We start from the raw sequence: 21,014 nt of genomic DNA, 5'->3' as shown, positions 1-21,014 counted from the left end.
CAGTGGGCCTTCATCTCCAGGCCTGGGGTCTGTTGGGGTTGGCAGTGAAGTATCCTGATGGCAGTCAGCTCTCAACACTGGGTAGTGGACGCCAGTGTGCCCGAGTATCTGGGCTCCAAGCTGGAATGGTTGCCAGTCTGGGGAGCATCTGCTGCTTTCCTTCTGCTTTCCTCTTCCTGCCTAGAACTGTTAAGGAAGAGTTGGAAGGGCTGAAGTGCCTTGGGTAAAACTGGAGATGTCATGAGTGTGTAACCCCCCCCTTTTTTTTTTAAATTAAAGAAACTGCTGCCTGTCATTTTTGTTTGAAATTTGTCAGAACCCCTTCCCTGGAGAGAGATTAGCAAGTCTTCCCCTCATAAGGTCCCAACAACAAAGTTCAGGTCCACCAAAGCTCCCCTGGGGAGCCAATGAGCTTTCTGGGCTTAGTTGCAGAGCATGGATGAGGGGTTAGTTGAAGGAGTATAGGAGGGTCCAAAGCAGCCACACTAGAAAGTCCATCCAGCATGGGTGACGGCCTCCCTGAAGCCACATGGGGGAATGCCCCCACTCCCACCCATTATGTGCTCCAGCACCTCCTAAGACCACTTGAAATTAGGGCAGAATTGTAGGAAATGGTTGGGAGGAGGGTCCAGCTTTGACAGTGCCTAGTAAGCAGGCCCAGGTGATCGCCCACTTTCAACAGGATCCGAATCTGCTTGTCAGTCTCCCTGAGGTTCTAACTCAAGAATGATTCCCTGCTGCCCTGAGGTCAGAGGTGGAGCACAGAGCTTCAGTCTTACCATGTGTGGGGTGGGGCAGCTGGCCAGGCTCTGAGAGCCTATGCAGCTGAAGTGGGTCTGATTATCAGTCCCTAAGGAGTTGACATGCCCAGCACCGACATGACTGTGCCATGGGGGTATAACTGAAAAGTGTGCTTATATGGCATGCTAGAGACCCTGGGTTCAATCCCCAGTACAATTCCATAGCCCTTGCCAGTGTAAGACCACATTCTCATCCCGATGCCTAGGACAGGATCAACAAGTTGGAAAAGAAACTTTATTTGGACTTGATTCTCAGGAAAGGGCTCCCAGAGCAATGGGGAGTACCTTCTATATACAACTGCCCAGCCAGCAGGCTCCTGCCTAGATTCATTCTAGCATTTAGAGGGCAGGGCCTTTCTTTCCAAAACAGCCCCAACCTTCCTGCTTCCTCTACTTGGTCCCCACCACCTCCATATGAGCTTTAGATACACTCTCTTACCAGGGGATGGATGCAAAGAAGGTCCCATCTCAGTGTAGACATAGACAAAGGCACAGAGAGCCAGGGAATCCTAACGGTTCTGGAGGTGGCCTCTGCTAGGTCTCCCAGCTGGATGGGGCATCTCTGCTGCCACAAACCATCCAAAAGTAGTTTGGGTGCACTTGGCCCTGCACGGCTTCACATGCCATCAACTCTCCATCCACAGAAAACACGCCCCTCTGGTTCCTGGGCTCCAGGCGGAAAGCAACCACAGGCACGTGCACCAAGTATGGGCATTCATACTCCATGTGCTTGCCCTTCTGCATGGCCAGGAAGAGGCGCAGCAGCATGGCCCTTGACACCCCTGCACGCACATAGAACAGATGCATAACACCAGCCTCACAGCGGCCCATGGGTGCCGCAAACAGCTCCCTGCTCAGGTGGGTGTGCAGCAGTACCAGCACCAGAACGAAATCCTGTTCTGGCACCACAGTCCAGTGAGAAGGCACTGGCTCCTCCAGGGGAACAAGGTGTGTATCCACAGGGCCCTTTGGTGCCAGTGCAGGAGAAGCAGGTGTCTTCGAGGCAGCGTTTCCTACAGGAAGGTAGGCCAGTTGACCCTGGTAGGTTCGCAGGGTTGCTAGGCGGAAGATGGTTCCCACCGTGAAACGAATCTCCCCCAAGCGCCTGTACTTCTCACTCTCGAGGTCCACATCAGCCACGAAGCCCCAGGCCAGGCTGAGCACAGAATAGAGCTGCAGTCCGGAAGCCGTGCGCAGTGACAGCAGATTCATGGGTGACAGGTGCCGGCGGCATAAGAGCCGTGTGCAGTTGGTCAGGAGGTCTTCATTAGTTACCTGCTCGTACCTGCAAGGTGAAAGATCAGATGGGACAGGGCAGGTGCCCCCAGGCATCCTCTTGACTCCTTTTGGGGAGTGAGGGCCAGCAAAGCCACAGTGGTCCCTAGGGAGTTAGTGGAACCAGTGACAGCAGATGGAGGCTCTTTAGGACCAGTAAACTGAGGCTGAGGCTCCAGAAGAAAAAGTGGGGCTTCCCACGGGAACTTGGAAAACCCAGTGGTAGGAGACATGACGCCCACTCGGACCCTCAGCTCTCACCCAGCATAGTAGTTCAAGGAAGCTGCCAGTGCATTGCCAGAGCCTCCGGGGAGGCTACACAGGGGCTTCTGGATGGCAGTCTCCCAGTCAGGCCGTTCCATGAGCCCATTCACCACCTGTTGAAGCAGAGTGGCCTCAGCCCAGGAAACACTACCCTGAACCCTTTGGGCCATTCTCTAGCTCGGCCCTTACCTCATGCATCAGACCATCACCGGACATGACCACCAGAGCATCCCAGTGACCCAGTTCCTCTGCACACACCAGCTCCCTGGCATGGTTCTGCCGTGCTGGGGGAAGATTTGATGCTCTCAGAGCTGGTTTTCTGGCAGAAAGTGCTCCCTTCAGCCCCTGGGGACAGTACTCACCAGTGAGCATCAGTTCGAAGGATACCTCAGCCTCCTTCAGGAGGGGCTGCACGAGTGTCTGGAAAAGCTGCAAAGCCTTGCCCCTGCCGCCCTGGGGGTTCAGCAGCACCAGCACTCTGCAAGGCCGTGGGAGCAGTCCCCCAGGGCAGCCTGCTACAAAAAACAAACCAGACGGGGCTAAAGGGGGACTCAGGAATTAAGAGCACTTGCTCTTAATTGTTCCAGCACCTGGATGGTGGGTGGGGTGATTCACAATGGTCCCAAACTCCAGTCTCAGGGGATCCTATGCCCTCTTCCGGCCTTCAAGGGCACCGAGCACACATGTGGTGCACTTACATACATCCATACTATCAAAACACTAATACACACAAAATAAAAACAAACTTTAAAACAAAAACCAAGCCTGGCTGTGGTGGTGCACACCTTTAAACCCAGTACTCAGGAGGCAGAATCTCTTGAGTTTGAGGCCAGCCTGATCTACAGAATGAGTTCCAGGATGGCCAGGAACTCTGTGTCAAAAACTCTGCCCTCCTCCCCCCCCCCCGCCAAAAAAAAAAAAAAAAAAAAAAAACAAAAAAGAAAAAGAATGGCAATATCCACAACCAGCCGCTAGAAGGCGGAAGAGAGCTGCAATGACATGAGAGGAGAAACCCAACGTTTGGGTAACTGACCAACAGCCCTGCTAGAGGAAGCGGCCTCCAGGTTGTCCAGGGGCACAGCAATACCTCTTTCCTTGGCTCAGGGCCAGACGACTTCTGGCCTCATGGGACAAAATATTTCTCTATCATTTCTTGGGGAAAGGGATCCCTTTAGCCTTTCCCAGACAGGTACCCCACAAACCTGGTTCCATAGCCAGGTTCCGGGACTCCCGCTGACAAGGGGCCACCGGTGCTGTCCCGGCGGTGCTAGGGGTAACGGCGACTCCCGTATTCAGCTCCTTATCGGTGTTGCCCAGGAGGGTGTCTGGCGACTGACTGTGGGGCTCGCCCTCTCCGCCTCCCTGGGCTGTGAGAGCGGCCCTGTCATTCCCCGAGGCGGCCAGATCTGAGGGACAGGAGGAGACAGTGTCGGTGGAGTTCGCTGCCTGGGCTCTAAGCATGTGGGGCAGGGTGCCCAGCCAGAGCTCCTGGACCTCGCACCAGGGAGCTGCATGCTACGGAATCACAGAGCCCCATGGGTCCGGGATCTAGCTTTCCAGACGGAGCGCCCACCCCACGAACGTTCCGTTCCATGGGGACTCTGGATTCCGGCCCGACGCATGAGTCAGTGACCCGTGGCTCTCTTCGTCGGGCCAGCTCTTCACCCCTTGGGTTTGGTGGAGAGTCCAGTTGCGAAAACTTCCCAGAACCAGCATTGCGAGGCTCTCACTTCTGGACGAAGAACCGCGTCCCAGCCTGCCCAGTCGCCGCGTCCCCCGCCTGAACTCCGAAGCCACCCGGTCTCCAAGTCTCCAAAAGGGATGCGCGCCGCGCTCGTGAGAACAGTGCCCAAGTCCCGCAAGAGCCAGCCCGAGCTGGATGCACCCACAGCTGCCTTCTGCCCTGCCCGAGCGCGAGTGTGCTCTGAGGCCGCAGGCATGTGGCCGTCTCCCTCGCGGGCCCGGGAAAGCACTGCCAACTACGGGAGGGCGGGGGTGTGGGGGACGTCCCTACCCAGTCTGTCCCTCTAGCGGCCTGTGGCGGAAAGCAGCTCCTCTCGGGCTTAGCCTCGCGACTGAGGGACAACTGAAGCACGGGGTTGGCACCGACTCCCAGGGATCGTTTCCCTCCGGCCCTAAACTTTTCGCTCAACTTCGCCGCGGCGCGGAGCCTCTGCGCGGGCCTGGCCACGCCACGCCTTCCTTGGGCTCTCCTGGGTGGAACCAGCGCTGCGCGCCGCCCTGGTCCCCCACCCGCCCACCGCTCGGCCACGCGCAGATTGGGCGTAGGGGGCTGGATACCCGGACACGACTGTGCACCCCTGTCGAGGACAAGCTGGAGGAAATCAGCGAGGCGTGGAGTTCCGAGCACGGCTTTAAACCGCGCGTCCAGAGAGAGCGAAAGTGAGGGCGCAGCCCAGATCCCCGCGCCCAGCACCCGAGTGTGCTTCGGGTGCGCGTGGTTCTGCGCTCTCGTTGAGGACTCTGGGCTGCACCTCGAAACGGCTGCTCACTGTAAGGAGGCAGCGCCTCTTCGGCGTCTCCTATCCCCAGCCTGATCAGAATTCCACACCCAGATCCTTCCTGCTGTCCTAGCTTTGGGCCAGGTCGGGTCACCCCGCCACCCGCAAGCTTCTCTTGCTCCCTTGCTCCTCCTCCGTGATGGATTTACTTTTAGCTTGCAGATGCAGCCTCTGGACCGCTCAGCCACCGAACCCGAAGCAGTTTGTCATGCCTTCCGGGAGAAAGCTGAACCGGTTTGGGGACTTCTAGCTGGAGCACGAAGTCGGGAGTAGGGAGCCTCTCAGCAACCTTCAAAGTTGGAGCCTTTCCCCCCAGGGAATACTGTCGAGGCCTGGGAAGCTGCCTGCAGCGGATGATCCGGATCCACGATCATCACCAACTGGAAGAATCCAGCAGCGTGGACAGGGCACTGGGGGGCTCTCATCCGGATTGGAGGGGCAACCATGGGGGCGTGGTCCCACCGTTCCCTACCCCTCAGGCGAGCTCCGGGTGAAGATGCACACGCGCCCGGGAGTATGCCCTTCGGTGGAGATAAACAGGACGCATGGGTCGTTGTGTAAGTGATATATTTCATGGCAAATGGCCTGAGGGTGTCCGTAACTAACCCGAGTTAAATTCCTGGAAGATTATTGGCGGAGACTGGGAAAATGAAGCCGCCAAGTCCGACTTGGTGACCTACCCAGGCTAGACCAAAACAGATACCAAACCCCCCCGAAGGAAGCTGGGATGATCCAGCCCCAGATGCGTAGGGCTCGCACGCCCACACCGGCCCCCGCGCGACCCCACACACCTCTCTCTTTGCATCGCCTTCTTACAGTCCAGAAGGGGCGAGTCCGGGAGGAGCGGGGTACCAGATAACAAGGCGTTGCAGTGAACTGGGTCACGCCTTGAAGGTGGCTTCTCTCCCAGAGGACTCCTGAGTTCCCTACCGAGTTTCTCACTATTTTAGGGGTCCCCGAGCTGGCCAGGGAACGCAGGCTGGACCTGCGGTTCCGCACGCGTCTCCTCAATATATGCCTTGACTCTGCACCGCCCCGGGACAGCCTGACCCGAGCCTTCCGAGAAGGTGACTCAGCGACACGCTCACGGGTGGAGAAACTCCCGGAAACAAAAAATACTAGAGGAGTTGGAGAAAGCAAGGGCGTCATCATCACCCAACCCCAGTGCCGCCGCGCGTGGCTACGGAGATCTGGTCCCGCACCCACCCACGTCTCCGGCTTCCCACCTCACACCCCAGGAATCCAGCGCGGACAGTGGGTGGCGGCTCTGCAGCCGCAGTGCCGCGGTCACGCGCTGCGAGGACGAGAGCCGTGGTGGGAGGAGGGGGCTCTGCGGGGAGCCGGATCTCACTGCTGCTAGCTCCTTTTTCTGTCCTGTCCCACCCCTTTCCAAAGATCTAGGGTCCAGGTTGGCTTTGGCATCTAGCAAACTCAGTTAGTTAGGAAGCTATTCTCCCCGAGATTTCGAGCTAGTAGGGGGCTGGCTGCCCAGACTAGCGTGGGAACACCCCTCTCCTACTCTCTCTCCCACATTTGGGAAGGAGTGTCTACCAAGCCTGAAGAGGGGAAATTGAGGCACAGGAAAGAGAAGACCAGGCTGTGTGTAAGTTCATGCTGAAAATGCCGACCTGGAGCAGCTTTTCTTTGAAGCGTGGGGCTGGATCCTTTCAGACTGCAGGCCAGCTGGGGTGAGGTTGACTGGACACTGAGTCGGTGAGCAGAGCAGAAGCAGCCTGCAGGCCTCTTTATCCCTGGGCCTCAGGGCCCAGTTCTCTTCCTGACCGGGAAAGACCCAGTGGGAGGGGGTTCCAATCTGGCCTCGGTTCCAGTCTGCACAATGGCCCCTCTGTGCTCCCTGCCGCCTCATGCCCTGGCCTGCTCACCTCTTTGGCCTTTGCCTCTCTTGTTCTTGTTACCCTCCCCCATCCTGGGCAGCCTTTCTAGACCCTTTCCCTTTCTAAAGAACTTGATCCTAACTCCAGAAACCCTGGGACTGCACCCCTGGCCCCGGAGCCAGGACTAGACATGAACAAGATGTTAGTTTGCGTTTGCGAAGCTTGAAGGAACCTTGAGAGGTGAAGGGTCTCCTCAGAGTTGTCAAACCAATTCCCAACACAGCTGAGAACAAACCCGAAGCCCTTCCCCCAGTCTGGGAGGCCTTGTCCCGAGCGTTTCTGGGTATCTGTTAGCCTGGTGGGTTGCTCACCTCAACTGCCTCTCTAGGTACCTAGGGACCTGAGGGTCTCCAGGAAAAAGAAGCTGCAGCTAGCCCCAAGCACTCCCCACATGCATGCACAAGAACACACACACACACACACACACACACACACACACACACACACACTAACCAGACTGTGTCCAGCAAGGAGTTCTGACTTGATCATCAACCCAACCTCTGTTTCCAACCATACCTGTCTCACAGGTGAAAGGAATTGTTTTTCTTCCTAGGCTCCATGCCTAGCTTTCCCAGAGAAAAACACCACCCCCACCCCACCTCTCCACTTCGTGCCAGAGAGGTGACAACCAGTGCTTAGACCAGGCCTCTGCATCCCAGGAGCTCAAGGAAGGCTACCAGGTGGCCAAACATTGAAATGTTTGTTGTTTACATGTTTGTGTGTGAGAGTGTGTGTGCCATATTGTGAGGGTAGAGGTCAAAGAACTACCTTCTGCAGTCTGTCCTCTACTTCCATTCGAAGATCCCAGGGCTTGAACTTAGGGAGTCAGGCTTGGTGGCAGGCACCTTTACCTGCACAGCTGGAGTCTCTCCTGGTTTTCGGTAGGTGAGGATGCCTGGCACCCCGCCCACCATGCCTGAAGCTACCTTCCCTGGATGATTTTTATTTTATTTTATAGTTTTAAGGGATTTGGTCCTTTGAAACAGGGTTTGTGTGTCCTAGGCTGTCCCTGAACTGGTACATAAATGAGCGTGTCTTTGCTGTCCTGCCCGTTCTGCCTTCACCTTCCTAGTATTAGACCACAGGTTTATGCTCCCACACCAAACTCATGCAGTTCTAGAAATCAGAACCAGGGTTTTGTGCACAAGAAGCCAGTACAGTACCAACTGAGCCACTTGACCTGTCCCTGAGAGTTGTTTTGTTCTGTAATTTTAAGAACCATTTTTAGATGCATTTAGTTTATTTTATGTGTGTGAGTGTTTTGCCTGCATGTATGTATGTGCACCACGTACGTGTATACCTGGTGTCTGTGGAGGTCAGAAGAGGGCATTGGATCTCCTGGAACTGAAGTTACATATGGATGTGAGCCTCCATATGCATACTGGGAACCGACCCTGGGTCCAGCCTCAAACTCCAGGTAGTCCTCCGGTCTCAGCCTCCTGAGTGCTGGAATCAAAGGCATATACCACCATGCTCAGCTTCCCTGGTAAGACAGAATGTTCTTACATAAAACAACAACAACAACAACAAAACCCTAAGACAAACTCTTAGGTACTCTCCTTGTCCTCCTGGGCCACCCACTGGGCCTTTGGACTCTGTCTCCCATATACCCTTACCTCTAGGCCTTGTTGACCCTGGCTACAATTCAGGGTCACTAGTATTCCAGAACATTCTGAAATCTGACACCCACAGGCATACCACTTTGCTGCTTCCAGCCACCTGCCGGCCATCCTGGTGGCTCAGACAACAGACCTGCAGCTCACTGTGTCAACAGGCCTGGCATCTTCTGAGTTTGGAGGAAGGTGGATAGGAGGATGCTCCTGGTCTCTTCGGCCTAGCCTACAGTCCTGGGGGTTCCTTGACCTGTTTGTGATCACCCTGATCTCTCCCTTTTTGCCTAGGGTTGTCTCTGTTGTCTGAGATTTGTTCATATACTCACACATACAGACATGTTTTCGAGGTTAGAGTGCTCACCTGTACATGTATATGTGAAGGGCAAAGGTCAGTTTGGGTCCGGTTCCACTTGTTTTGCTTTTCAGATAGTGTCTCACTGGGTGGCCTGGAACTTGTTGTGTACACCAGGCTGGCCTGGAACTTGGAGAACCACCTGCCACCAGTGCTGGAGTTAAAGACATACACTGCCACTATATCCAGCCCCGACTTATTTTTGAGACAGCATTTCTCTTTGAAATTAGAGCTAGTTTCAGCTAAATTGGTCAGCCATCATGCCTCTAGGATCTGCCTTTCAATCCCCACCCCAACTCAAGTGCTGGGGATTCATGTGCCCGTGTACCCAAGTTTTACATGGATGTGGGAAATCTGAACTCAGGACTTCATGCTTCACAGCAAGCCCTCAACCCACTGAGCCCCAACCCCTGAAAAAAAATTTTTTTTTTCTGAGACAGGCTTTCTCTGTGTAGTTTTGCGCCTTCCTGGAACTCACTCATTAGCCCAGGCTGGCCTCGAACTCACAGAGATCCGCCTGCCTCTGCCTCCCCAGTGCTGGGATTAAAGGCGTGTGCCATCACCGCCCGGCCAAAAAATATTTTATATAATAAAATGTCTTTATGTGGTACTAGAGATTAAATCCTGGCCCTTGTGAATGCTCTACCTCTGAGCTACACTCCCAGCCCAAGATGTATTGGATAGACATAGATGCCTCCGTGATTACCTTGTATGGAAATGCTCCTCCTCAAGCTTGAAGGATTGGGAGGGAGGGAAAACCAATAAGCTCTTAGGACCATTTTGAATCAATGTTTTATGCCTTCAGTGGAAAGATGTAACCACACTGGGCATCTTGAAAGAGTTGAAAGAGGGAACCACCATGAATAGTGCCTGTGGGTACAGGAGAAAGGGGGTGTCTGGAAGGCAAGCCTACCCTCTTCTCCAGCATGGCCCGGGTGCAATTATTGTGTGTATCTGCAAGCAGCCAGACTCCTGCACTGTTTTGACTACCTTGACCTTCAGATCCTGCCTTCTACCTTGGCTTATGGCATCTCCAGCTTCCTGAGCAGATGGATTTGTTCCCCAGTCCCTGGAAGAGCAAAGCTGAGTTTGGTGTTGGATGTTACATGATGGATCTTTACTGAAACTCAGGCTTAACACCAATTTATTCTTACAGTTCTGGAAGCCAAAGTCCAGAATGAACCTGTGGTCTGTGGAACCTGTTTTTTTTTTTTTTTTTTTTTTTTTTTTAATCTTTTAGAGCCACCCACCTGCATTCCTTGGTATGAGGACCCTTCGTGACCAAAGCCAGCAATCGATGTATCTTGAGACTTTACGTCAATCATCATGTCTCTTCTTCCTTCCCCCTGTCTCTCGCAAGGTCCCCTGGGATCACTGGCCCCAGCCAGGTGTCCTAGATAAATTTCCATCTCCAGACTCTCCTCATGCTCATGCACCCCAAACTGGTCTCAAGGATAGGCTTGCATTCTTGAGCCTCCTGCATCCACTTTTCAAGTACCAGAATACAGGCATGTGACATCACACCCAATTTATATGGTACTGGTGCTAGAACCCAGGGCTTCCTTTATGCTATGTAAGGACTCGCCCCAACTGAAATCCATCCCCAGCCTCCCCTCCACCTCTAGATTATTTTTATTATTGTTTTACTTTTTTGAGACAGAGTCTCACTATATAGCTCTGGCTGTCCTGGAACTTACTATGTAGACCAGGTTGGCCTCGAACTCACAGAGATCCTCCCGGCTCTGCCTCCCCAAGTGCTGGGATTAAAGGCGTGCCCCTACTCCCAGGCCACCTGCAGATTCCTAATCGTATCTACAAAGTCCCTTTTGCATATAATGTATTGTGTTCATTCACAGGCTCCTGAGATTGTGATGGGGACATCTTTAGGGGGCCAGTATTTCACTAACCACCGATGGAAATGGAAATAATGTGGTAACTCTGTCCTTACTTGGCTCCAGAACCTTCTTTCCCAACTCCTCCCTTCTCTGGCTTTACCCAAACAAACATAAACCAAGGCCTTGCTTTTCCCCAACATAAGCATTTGTTTTGAGTGGAGTTGGAACCAGTCTTGCTAGGCCTGAGATCCAGTCCAGAGAAAGATTGGTTTCCATTTCTGAAAATTCCCCAAGAGAAACTGGGCATCTTTGCTAAACATAATACAGGCTTGCAAACTCCCAACTTTTCACCTGAGGAAGGAGCTGGAAACAGCCCAGCCAATCCATTCTCAGCCTGGCACAATTCCCCCACACTGCTTTGAAGAAAGGGTACTGCCCCCATCTCCAGGCACCAAAGGAACTCTGTGGCTTTGCCACCTCCTCTCATGTGACCTGGAAGCCCAGCTGCGTCTATTCTCCTGTGACAAGACTGGACCAGGCTAACCATCCTGCCAGCCACAGACATTGGGAAGAGTCACTCAGTGGAAACATTCCTTGGACTCCCTCTGACATCATCTTCCATTTGGGCCTGAAGTGGGCTGTGGCCTGGCCTTTGCCCAGCCCCACATCCTGGATACTAGCAGAATGGATGTTTCCTGGTTTGCTCAGGGATCCTAGTCTGCCACCTTGCCGCCTAAGGAAAGAGAAGCCCTGTCAGACCACCTGACTCAGGCAGGTCCTAGAAAGAGAAAGGAGATGCAGGAAGCAGGAGCCAGCGCCTCTGCAGTCAGGGAGGAAAGCGAAGCTGCTTCTCCAGCTCAGCAACCCAGGATAGAGCTTGGAGGCTGGGGTGATGGGTGTGGCATGGTTTTCCCCGTGCTTTCTCTTTGGATGTCTTCTCTACTTTCACGTTCTCACAATGTGTCCTAGGGTGTTTCCCAAAGCAAGCAGACAGTGGGTTAGCCCTAGTCCCCGGCCTGAGAGTGCTGCTGTGCTAATGGTCTAGGGTTGTGCCTAGCTGAGGGTGGGCAGACATGCACAAGAGACTTTGGGGTGCTGTCCTGGGCTGTACCCCTCTTTTGCCCAAACTTGCACCTACTCAGGCTTCCTCTGTTGAAACCCAATTATTAAGGACCAGGAGCAAAGTGGGGGGGAGGGACACAGATACCCTGATTGGCCAAGCTGGAAAGACATGAAGCCAGGAGCGAGGCTTGCCTGCTCCTCATGCTCATTATCCACATCCCGAAAATAGAACATCCCCTTCCCTGGAGGCTCAGTTCCTGAAGGTCAAAGCCTCTGATTTTTTGCAGACACAGTCTAGTAATTTAAGTAATGATTATGCAGGGTGAGTTGGACAGCTGGGACTCTGGACAAGGAATGCCTTCACCTCACCCCACATAGGCTGGCTGGGGAGGCTTCATGCACCAGAGCATGACACTGCACGGATGTGACAGGAAAGCCAGTTTCCAAAAATGGAGTTCCTTGTTCCCTTTGCTCGTTGCCCTGAAGTCCTGATCACAGTGATGTGCTGGCATCTGAGCATCAGTTGAGATGTCGTCTCTCCTCCAAGGCACTGTCCCACGATCCCAACAGCTTCCTCTGGCCCTGTTTCAGAACTGAGTGTGGTCACCAAGGGGTCACCTGCCCAGGTGCTGAGGAGTTCAACTTTCTTTTTCTGCTCTGTTCCTTCCTTCCTTCCTTCCTTTCCTTCCTTCCTTCCTTCCTTCCTTCCTTCCTTCCTTCCTTCCTTCTTTTGTTTCTCCCTCTTTAAAAACTTAATTACTTTTTACTTTGATTTGTTTGTTTGTTTTTGAACAAGGTTTCTCTGTGTATCTCTGGCTGTCCTGGATTTCGCTCTGTAGACCAGGCTGGCCTCGAACTCACAGAGTTCTGCCTGGCTCTGCCTCCTAAGTGCTGGGATTAAAGGTGTGCGCCGCCACCACCCGGCTTTTTTTTTTTTTTTTTTTTTTTTTTGGAGACAAGGTCTCAAGTAGCTCAGGATGAGCTTGACTTCTTCCCTTTCTCCTTCTGCTAGGATCTCAAGCGCGTCCCCCTACTGTGGCTGGCCCTGTTTTAGTGTGTGTGGTACACATGGCATGTATATGGGTACATATGCTCAGGGAGACAATGTTTGAAGGCCAGAGGTTAACACCTTATTCTGTGAGACAGGGCCCCCACTGAACCTAGAGTTCACTATTTTGACTCAACTAGCTGGTCAGTGGGTCCTCAGAATGGGCCTGTTTCCATCATCCCAGCACTGGGTCACAGGCACAGGCCACCACACCCAGCTTTTTTGTGGGATCTGAACTCAGGGCCTCGTGTTCACAAAGCAAGTAGTTTACCCACTGAGGCAGGTGTAAAGTAGCCCAGGCTGGCTTCAAAGTCACTGTGTAGTCAAGGATAGCTTAGAGTTTCTTATCCTCCCGCCTCCACCTCCCAACTGCTGGGATCAGGTGTGTACCACCACAACCAACCAGAATCTTTATTTTTATTTTATTTTATGTATTTATTGAGAAAGGGGCCCACTAAGTAGCTTTGGCTTGCCTAAAACTCACTATGTCGATGACACTAGCCTCAAACTCATAGAAATCTGCCTATCTCTGTCTCTAGAGTGTTGAGATTAAAGACATGTAACACCATGCCTCGCTGGGATTTTGATCTTCACTGTCTCATATTCCAAGGCTTGTGGATTGATTGGTGAGCAATTTTTTTTTTTTTTTAAGTTTTTCAAGACAGGGTTTCTCTGTGTATCCCTGGCTGTCCTAGAACTCACTCTGTAGAGCAGGCTGGCCTCAAACTTACAAAGATCTGCCTGCCTCTGCCTCCCAAGTGCTGGGATTGAAGGTGTGTATAACCACACCTGGCTTACTAATATATCTTCAAAATAAAAAAATTATGAGATTTTTTTTTTTTTTGCATCCTGGGATTGATTTCAGAACTTAGTGGATGCTAGGCAAGCACTCAACCCCTGAGCTAAAAACATGTATATTTTAAATATACACAAAAAATGCAGAGGGTGGTCTAAAAAGCTGAGGAGCTTGGAGACAATGTTATCTGTCAATTTGACAAAATCTAGTATTATAGGAGAGATGGTCCTCTGTACATACCTGGAGGGATTATTGTGATAACCTTACTTTAAGTGGGGAGGCCTGCCCACTGTGGGTGGCATCATTCCCTTGGCTGAGTCCTGGACAGCACACGCAGAGAGGGAGCTGAAAAGCACACATTCACCCGTCGCTCCTTCCCTGTCTCAAGCTCCTGCCACTGCAGCTTCTCCTGGATGGTGGACCGTGACCTGAACCGTGACCTGAACTGTGGGCTGCAAACCCTTTCCTCCTTCAAAGCTTTTGGCAGAGGATTTTATCACAGCAACAGGGATGGAAAGTGAGATGGGAAGTGTATACCTTTTATTTGTCTTTTTTTTTTTTTTTTGTCTTTTCCTTAAAACTCATCAGCAAGGTTATTCAAACAGCTCTCCTGTTCTGCCCCTCTGGCAGATGCAGCAGAGCTCCCCCAGGGGAAGGAATGCATCTGGGTATAAATATAGGCACTCTGGAGGGACATCTTCCCCCAACTCACCCCCCTGGCTTCACATAGGGGCAGATGACCCTGGTGTACAGTTAAAAAGACAAATCAGTCTTCCTGACTTAGCACAGAGAGAAAAATCCCCACACCAGAGCTGGCATTTGCAAATAAATACAAAGCATGTTAGGTTGAGTTCCTATTGTACTGGGATCCCAGATTGAGAACTAGGCTCTAAATCGGGCATAGGGCCACATCCTTTAATCCCAGCATGGAGGTAGGAGGCAGGCAGATCCAGGGCTGCACAAGGGAACCCTGCTTCACACACACACACACACACACACACACACACACACACACACACACACGGGGTGTGTGTGTAGAGGGTAGGCAGAAGAAGGGGAGAGGGGAGGGAGAGAAGGAGGGAGAGAGAGAGAGACACTTCATAACTGCCAAGGCTGATGAGCATGAGGTCGGCTCTGCCTCCTTTGGGCTCTTGGCAGACGTCAGCATTATTCTAACAGGAGGACATGCTGAGCCCTCACAAGCAAATCTGCCATCTGTCCCTTTTGAAGTTTGCAGAGGCACGGGATTTGGCAAAGATGGAGCAGAGGCCAGAGCCACAGTGAACCTAGGGATGCTGAAGAGTACACTGGCCTCTCCTTTAGGAATCTTTAATGTGTGCCCCTGGGTACGTGAGGAGCAGGAATCTGGGTTCCAGTCAACACTAGGACTAGGAAACAGCTCAGGGGACAGCTGATGTAAGAGTACACCCCGTGCAAGCATAAGGGCCTGAGTTTGAATCCTTGGTCCCCACATAAAAAAGCCAACATAGCCATGTGTGCCTGTAACCCCAGTGTTGGGGTACAGACAAGGCAGGTCTGGGAGCTGCCAGCCCAGCCCAGCAAGGCAGTTTCAGGTTCAGTTAGACAGGTTCTGTTAGAGACCCTGTTCTGAGGGAATAACGTGGAGCAGGATAGAGCAGGAACCTGACGTCCTCCCCTGTCCTCTGTGGGTCCATTCGCCTGTGCATACATACCAATAACAAAATAAAATGAATGAGTGTGAGGGTTACCAACTGCTTGAAGAAAGCATCTTTTTTTCTGTTGGATTTTGCTTTCCCCTACCTCCCCCACAACCCCAGCAGCCTACCGTTGTGCTAAATCCCCAAGCCCTTGCCTTGTTTTGAAGACAGACTCTTGCTCAGGCTGGTCTAGAACTCTTCCCTCAGCCTCCTGAGAGCCAGGACTACAAATGTTCACCATCAAGTTTTGAAATGAGGGATCTGTCTTCTGTGAGTTGAAACCTACCCTGGGCTATATAACAAGTTCCAATGCCAGCCAGTGCTCCACAATGAGACCCTGTCTCCAAATAATAAAATAAAATATAAACAAACAAATAAATAAGTGATCAGAGGTGCCTTTAAAGTTAGACACAGAGGCTGGAGAATGACTGAGTGGTAACAGCTACCAATCATGCCAAGTTGATGGTAAACCTCAAAACCATACTCAGATGCCGGCTCCAGGGATTTGACCTGACTGGAGCCGTGAGGGAATGAAGAAATGACAGACACATTGGTGCTGGAAAGTTGTGGAGAGGGCTCCGTGGTTGGGATCTCACACTGCAGCCCTGATGGGGTGGGAGTGTGCTGGGAGTACATGCCGCGGTCCTGATGGGGTACGGAGGACGCTGCAGCTCTGATTGGGGTAGGCATGGGCTGTCCTCTGACTTCTCCAGCTGCAGTAGAGGCCAGTGGCTCTGCTTTCTGAAGCTCTCAGTAGATAGAGCCTTATCCCTCCCTGGTCAGTGGAGGGAGGTGTCAGACAGCCCTATATAGTAGGCATTGTTTGGAGGGACTTTATTTGGTCTAAAAAGTAGTGTCATGTAGCCCAGGCTGGCCTCAAACTCGCTATGTAGCTGAGGATGACCTTGAACTTCTGGCCATGCTGTGTCCATATCCCAAGTGCTGGGCTTATAGGGGTGTGCCACCATGCTTGGTTTATGTACTATTGAAGATGGAACTGGGGTTATGTGGATGCTGGGTAAGCATGCTGTTGATGAGCTACATTCTCAGTCCCCAGTCATAAACTTGATGAATTTATTTACTTCTATGTTTGGTTTTAGGAGACAACATTTCACACCATAGCCCAAGATGGCCTCATACTAGCGCAATCCTCACGACTCAGTCTCTCAAATCCTGGGATTAAGGGCATGAGGCAACACATCTGGCTTTTAATTTTGTTTATTTGTTTGATTGGTTGGTTTGATTTTTCAAGACAGGGTTTCTCTGTGTAGTTTTTTGGTGTCTGTCCTGGATCTCGCTCTGTAGACCAGGCTGGCCTCGAACTCACAGAGATCTGCCTGGCTCTGCCTCCCAAGTGCTGGGATTAGAGGCATGCACCACTACTGCCCAGCTATTCTTTTTTTTTCCATAATTTATTTTTTTAATGTATTAACAGGACTGGAGAGATGGCTCAGCAGTCAAGAGCACTCTCTGCTCTTCCAGAGGACCTGGATTTGATTTCCAGCACCCACATGGCAGCCCATAACCATATGTAACTCCAATTCTAGGTAATCCAGCTCTGGGATAATCCAACATCCTCCTCTGGCTCCTGTAGGCAACACACACATACACACACACACACACACACACACACACACACACGCACACGCACACGCTCACGCTCACACACACGCACCCATACCCACACACACACTTAAAAAAAATAAAGCGGGGGGTGGGGTGGTGTGAGTGGCAGCGGCGAAGCAGGTGGATATCTGAGTTTGAGGCCAGCCTGGTCTACAGAATGAGTCCCAGGACAGCCAGGGCTACACAGAGAAACTCTGTCTTAAAAAACTAAGAAAAATAAATAAATAAATAAATCTTTAAAAATATATGGAAACTTTAGAAGGCCAGCCTTGGGCTGGGCTGTAGCTTGACTGCAGAGCCCGTGCCTAAAACACCTAATGGTGGCTTCTGTTTCCATTATTCTCTTCCGTTTTTCCTAACTAATAACAACGGCAGGAATGGGGGGCGGAGGGAAGACGGTGTGTGGGGGGGGGGAGGGGCTTTCTCATTGGAGGAGCCTTACTCAAAGGCCCGTCATCCAAGTGCTAAGAAGGCTGCAGGAGTGTCACTGTGCCATCTCTTCAGGGAAGCTGCTCCCTGGAGAGGAGGTAGCAGGCTGTGTCCACCCAGATGGCAGCTGGGGTCGCTGCACCTGGCTTCTGCAGTAGGCAGTACATTGAAACCACCTACGCTGGCCTCTGCTGTCTGAAACTGTGACTTACCTGGTCCAAGGGCTTTTTTCCTTCAAAGGTCACCGGTGCTGAGAGAAACAACAGCAGCAGCAAAAGCAGAGATGCCCTAAATGTAACGCTGGGGCTGGAAGAATGGGTGGGAGGACACACCGGCAGGTGGAGCACCACCGTGCCTTTCCCTGGTGTGTGCTGGGATCTTGAACCCGCCACAAGCCTCTGGGCACCACTGCTCCTGGAACGGGGTAACAGCTCCATCTCCTCAGGGTCTCTCCTGCCCATCTTTCACTTGGCCTACCCAGCTCTTCATGCCGGTGCAGACTCGTGGAGACAACATAGGCTTCCTTCTCCTCGGTTCTTAGAAGAGTGTCCTCAGCTCTCAGTCCAGCAGGCAGTGTCCCGACGTCTAGCTAGCACCGATGCTATGGGCTGAAGGGACTTATCTCGGGCCTGATGCTTTTTCTGGCTAGCATTTTTAGTTAGCTTATATTAATTATACACAGTAATGGATTTCATTTTAATGTTTTCATGCAGATATGTGATGTATTTGGGACTTAGTCACCCCAATTACCCTTTCTTGTCCCCTATTTCCCACGGTTCCTTCCTCTTCCCAACTGGTCCCCTCAGTTCCCTTTCTGTCCAACCCTGTCCCGCCCTCCCGTGTGTGTATGTGTGTGTGTGTGTGTGTGTGTGTGTGTGTGTGTGTGTGTGTTTGGGTGCATACCATAGAGAACTTCTTGCAAAGATTGGAGAGCAATTTTCAGGGAGTCATTTCTCTACTCCAACCATGTGAGTCCCGAGGATTGAACTCAGGTTGCCAGGTTTGGCAGCAAGCACCTTCACCCACTAAGCTATCTTGCTGGACCCTGGCTAACTTAAAAAAATCTGTGTGTTTGTGTTTTCTTTATAGTTTACTTTTCATTTGATTATATATATGGGTGTTTCTCCTGCCTGTGTCTGTTTGCACCACATTCATGCCTAGTGCTCATGGGGACCAGAGAGGGAGTCAAATCCCTTGGACCTGGAGTTACACATGGTTGTGAGCTGACGTGGGTACTGGGAATTGAACCCCATTCCTCTGTAAAAGCAGCCAGTGTTCTTAACCACTGAGCCATCTCTCTAGCCCTGGCTAGCATTCTGTTTTGTCTCGGTTTCTTTCTTTCCTTCCTTCCTTCTTTCTTTTTTTCTTTCTTTTATGGAACGCTTCACAAATTCTCGCATCATCCTTATGCAGGAGCCATGCTAAGCTAACCTTCTCTGTGTCATTCCAATTTTTAAGATACATGCTGCTGAAGCGAGCACTGACCATGTCACAAACACTTTTTTTTTCTGAGGGGGGTTTCTCTGTCCTGGCTGTCCTGGAACCCACTCTTTAGTCCAGGCTGGCCTCGAATTCAGGCCTGCCTCTGCAAGTGCTTGGGTTAAAGGCACCTCCACTGGGCTCTGGCTAGCATTTTTAACAGTCCAATAAGCCATTCCCCGCCCGCAGTGGTCCCTCAGTCTCAAGAGTATTGTTTTAACATTAGATTCTAACATGATCACAGAACCACCTCAAGCCCATTTTTGGAGTAAGCAGGGAGACCAGGCAAGGACACAGCCGCTTCTCCCATTGGCACTCAGAACCCTGTGAAATACATTGTAAACTGTAACCGCCCTGGAAACAGACCAGGCACAGTTCAGAAATGACACATGCCATTGCAATCTCTCCCACTTCCTCCCAGACACCAGCACGGGAACACAGGCATGGTGACAAAGCTGGCTGCCACCCACACAACAAGGAGAGCGGGGTGGTGCCTTGCCCTATTCTAAGAAAATGGGGGAGGGGAGCTGTCACCCGGCTCCAGGGGACGGAGTGGTCCTGGTCCTGTGCTTCTGAATTCTCACTTGTTCCTCTGCCGGTGTTAGCCCCAGAAGCTCTCATCTATTAACAAAGCTAAATTACCCCCATTTCCCTGTTGAACAGTGATACGATTTGGAACAGGCTTTTTCTTAATGTCTAATTGGTATTTAATTACTAGGGGGATCCTGCTTGCCCTTGTGTGTGAAATGAAATCTCACATTCCTACCATGAGGACTTACTGGCTAAGTGTCAGCCTTGAATTGTCCTGATTTTTTATTTGTTTTGTTTGTTTGCTTGCTTTGTTTGGTTTGGTTTTCCATGTCAACATTGTGTTTGTGACATGGTCAGATTTCTTTGTGTACCCATATGTGGGTGCAGGTATGTGGGTGCCTGGCATGCATATATAGGTCCTCAGGTGCCTTCTACATTTTTTGGGACAGACGCATTAGCCTGGAGTTTCAAGTACTCAAGATAGCTTCGAGCTTCCAAGGATATGCATGTCCCCACTTACCATCTCACCATCATTGGGATTACAGGCGTGTGCCACCGCATGCAGGTTTTCACTAGAGTTCTGCGTGCTCAAAGTCAGGTGGAGATTTCACAAAGCACACACTTTACCAGGGTCTTATGTAGCACAGGCTGCCCTCGAACTCAGTGGGTAGTTGAGGATGACCTTGAATTTCTTGTTTGGACCCTTCTGCCTCCAGATCCTGAGTTCTGGAGTCACCAGTATGCCAGGCAAGCACCCTAACATTTGAGCTGTGTCCTCTGTCAGATCCACAGGAGCCTGGCTGCGTTTCCATGGTGGCTGTTAGGGATAGCAGAGTCACAGGAGGAGGAGGGTGGGAAGTGGAGTGAGGCTCCCAGAGTGCTCTTATGTGAGCTAAAATACGAGTCATTACTGTGCGCATATTTGAACTTGAACCTCAGCTGGCCGGTGATGGCGCACGCCTTTAGTCCCAGCATTTGGGAGGCAGAGGCAGGTGGATCTCTGAGTTTGAGGCCAGCCTGATCTAGTAAGACCCTGTCTTAAAAGTCAGAACACAAAACAGCTTGAACTTGTATTATGTAACCTGTAAGTGTTCCTAAGCATGCTGGCCTAAAGCAATGATGCTCATCTCTCTCTGTGGGCTGTGGGTTGGCAGGGCACAGCTGGGCACTCTTACTTGGGGGCATCCTGTGATTGCAATGTCATTGTTCCTGAACATCTGATATGGCTCCCTGACACTTTCATAGTAGATTCTCACTGTTAGCAGGGAGTTCAGGCAGTATGGTCCTTTCGTGTGACACTAAGGCCAGGTTCCAAGACAGGACGCCGAGGGACCTAGTCAGAAGTTACAGACTTCTCCTGCCTCAGCCATATGTCCCAAACATCACTCTGCCACATTGCATTTGTCAATCAAGGGACTAAAGTCGTCAGCCCAGAGGCTAGGGATGGAAAATGGGCTCTTCTGCCTGTGAGGAGCAGAACAGGGCAGGGAAAGAAGGGATTGATGGTGGGTGTCCTAGAAGATTGTCCATCTTAGTGGGTAAGAACTGGGGCAACTATTGGGAATTGGTTCTCAGTTGGGAATATATTCCTCCCAGTGTGTTTTCACCACTGCCATGGTGACCAGTGCCCACCCCTTGGTCTTGGTGCTACATCTGCGACCTACTTCACAGGAGAATATTCTCCATAACCCCATCACATCCCTGGAGGTGGCTGATTTCCCATTTAGCTGTTTTGTTTGAGACAGGGGTCTCACCAAGTAACTGGTTAACTTTTCTGTTAACTTGAATCAAGTTAGGGTTATCTGGGA

At 51.6% G+C, this 21,014-nt stretch overlaps 1 protein-coding gene and 1 pseudogene across 1 annotated transcript; both read right to left on the bottom strand.

Moving 5' to 3' along the window:
• Positions 1-1,015: 1,015 nt before the first annotated feature.
• On the bottom strand, positions 1,016-6,032 carry Sphk1 (sphingosine kinase 1). The gene is made up of 6 exons (XM_036194708.1): positions 5,653-6,032; positions 3,542-3,745; positions 2,702-2,854; positions 2,529-2,623; positions 2,337-2,452; positions 1,016-2,085 (listed from the first exon to the last, which is right to left on the bottom strand). Exons 1-6 carry the CDS (start codon positions 6,011-6,013, stop codon positions 1,335-1,337), a joined length of 1,680 nt encoding a protein of 559 aa, XP_036050601.1. The 5' UTR covers positions 6,014-6,032; the 3' UTR covers positions 1,016-1,334.
• Positions 6,033-18,564: 12,532 nt separating this feature from the next.
• Positions 18,565-18,677, bottom strand: LOC118590476 (annotated as a pseudogene).
• Positions 18,678-21,014: the final 2,337 nt, after the last annotated feature.

The sequence above is a fragment of the Onychomys torridus genome, chromosome 8, assembly GCF_903995425.1.
Source record: "Onychomys torridus chromosome 8, mOncTor1.1, whole genome shotgun sequence".
NCBI classification, from domain to species: Eukaryota; Metazoa; Chordata; class Mammalia; order Rodentia; family Cricetidae; genus Onychomys; species Onychomys torridus.
This window is presented reverse-complemented; position numbering and strand designations above follow the sequence as displayed.

Coding starts and splice junctions, on each gene's coding strand:
- Sphk1 (XM_036194708.1), bottom strand. CDS start 6,013: ATGATGACGCCCTTGCTTTCTCCAACTCCTCTAGTATTTTTTGTTTCC. Junction 3,746..5,652: donor AAGGCGATGCAAAGAGAGAG/GTGTGTGGGGTC, acceptor CCTGTCCCTCAG/ATCTGGCCGCCTCGGGGAAT. Junction 2,453..2,528: donor GTGATGGTCTGATGCATGAG/GTAAGGGCCGAG, acceptor CTGCTTCAACAG/GTGGTGAATGGGCTCATGGA.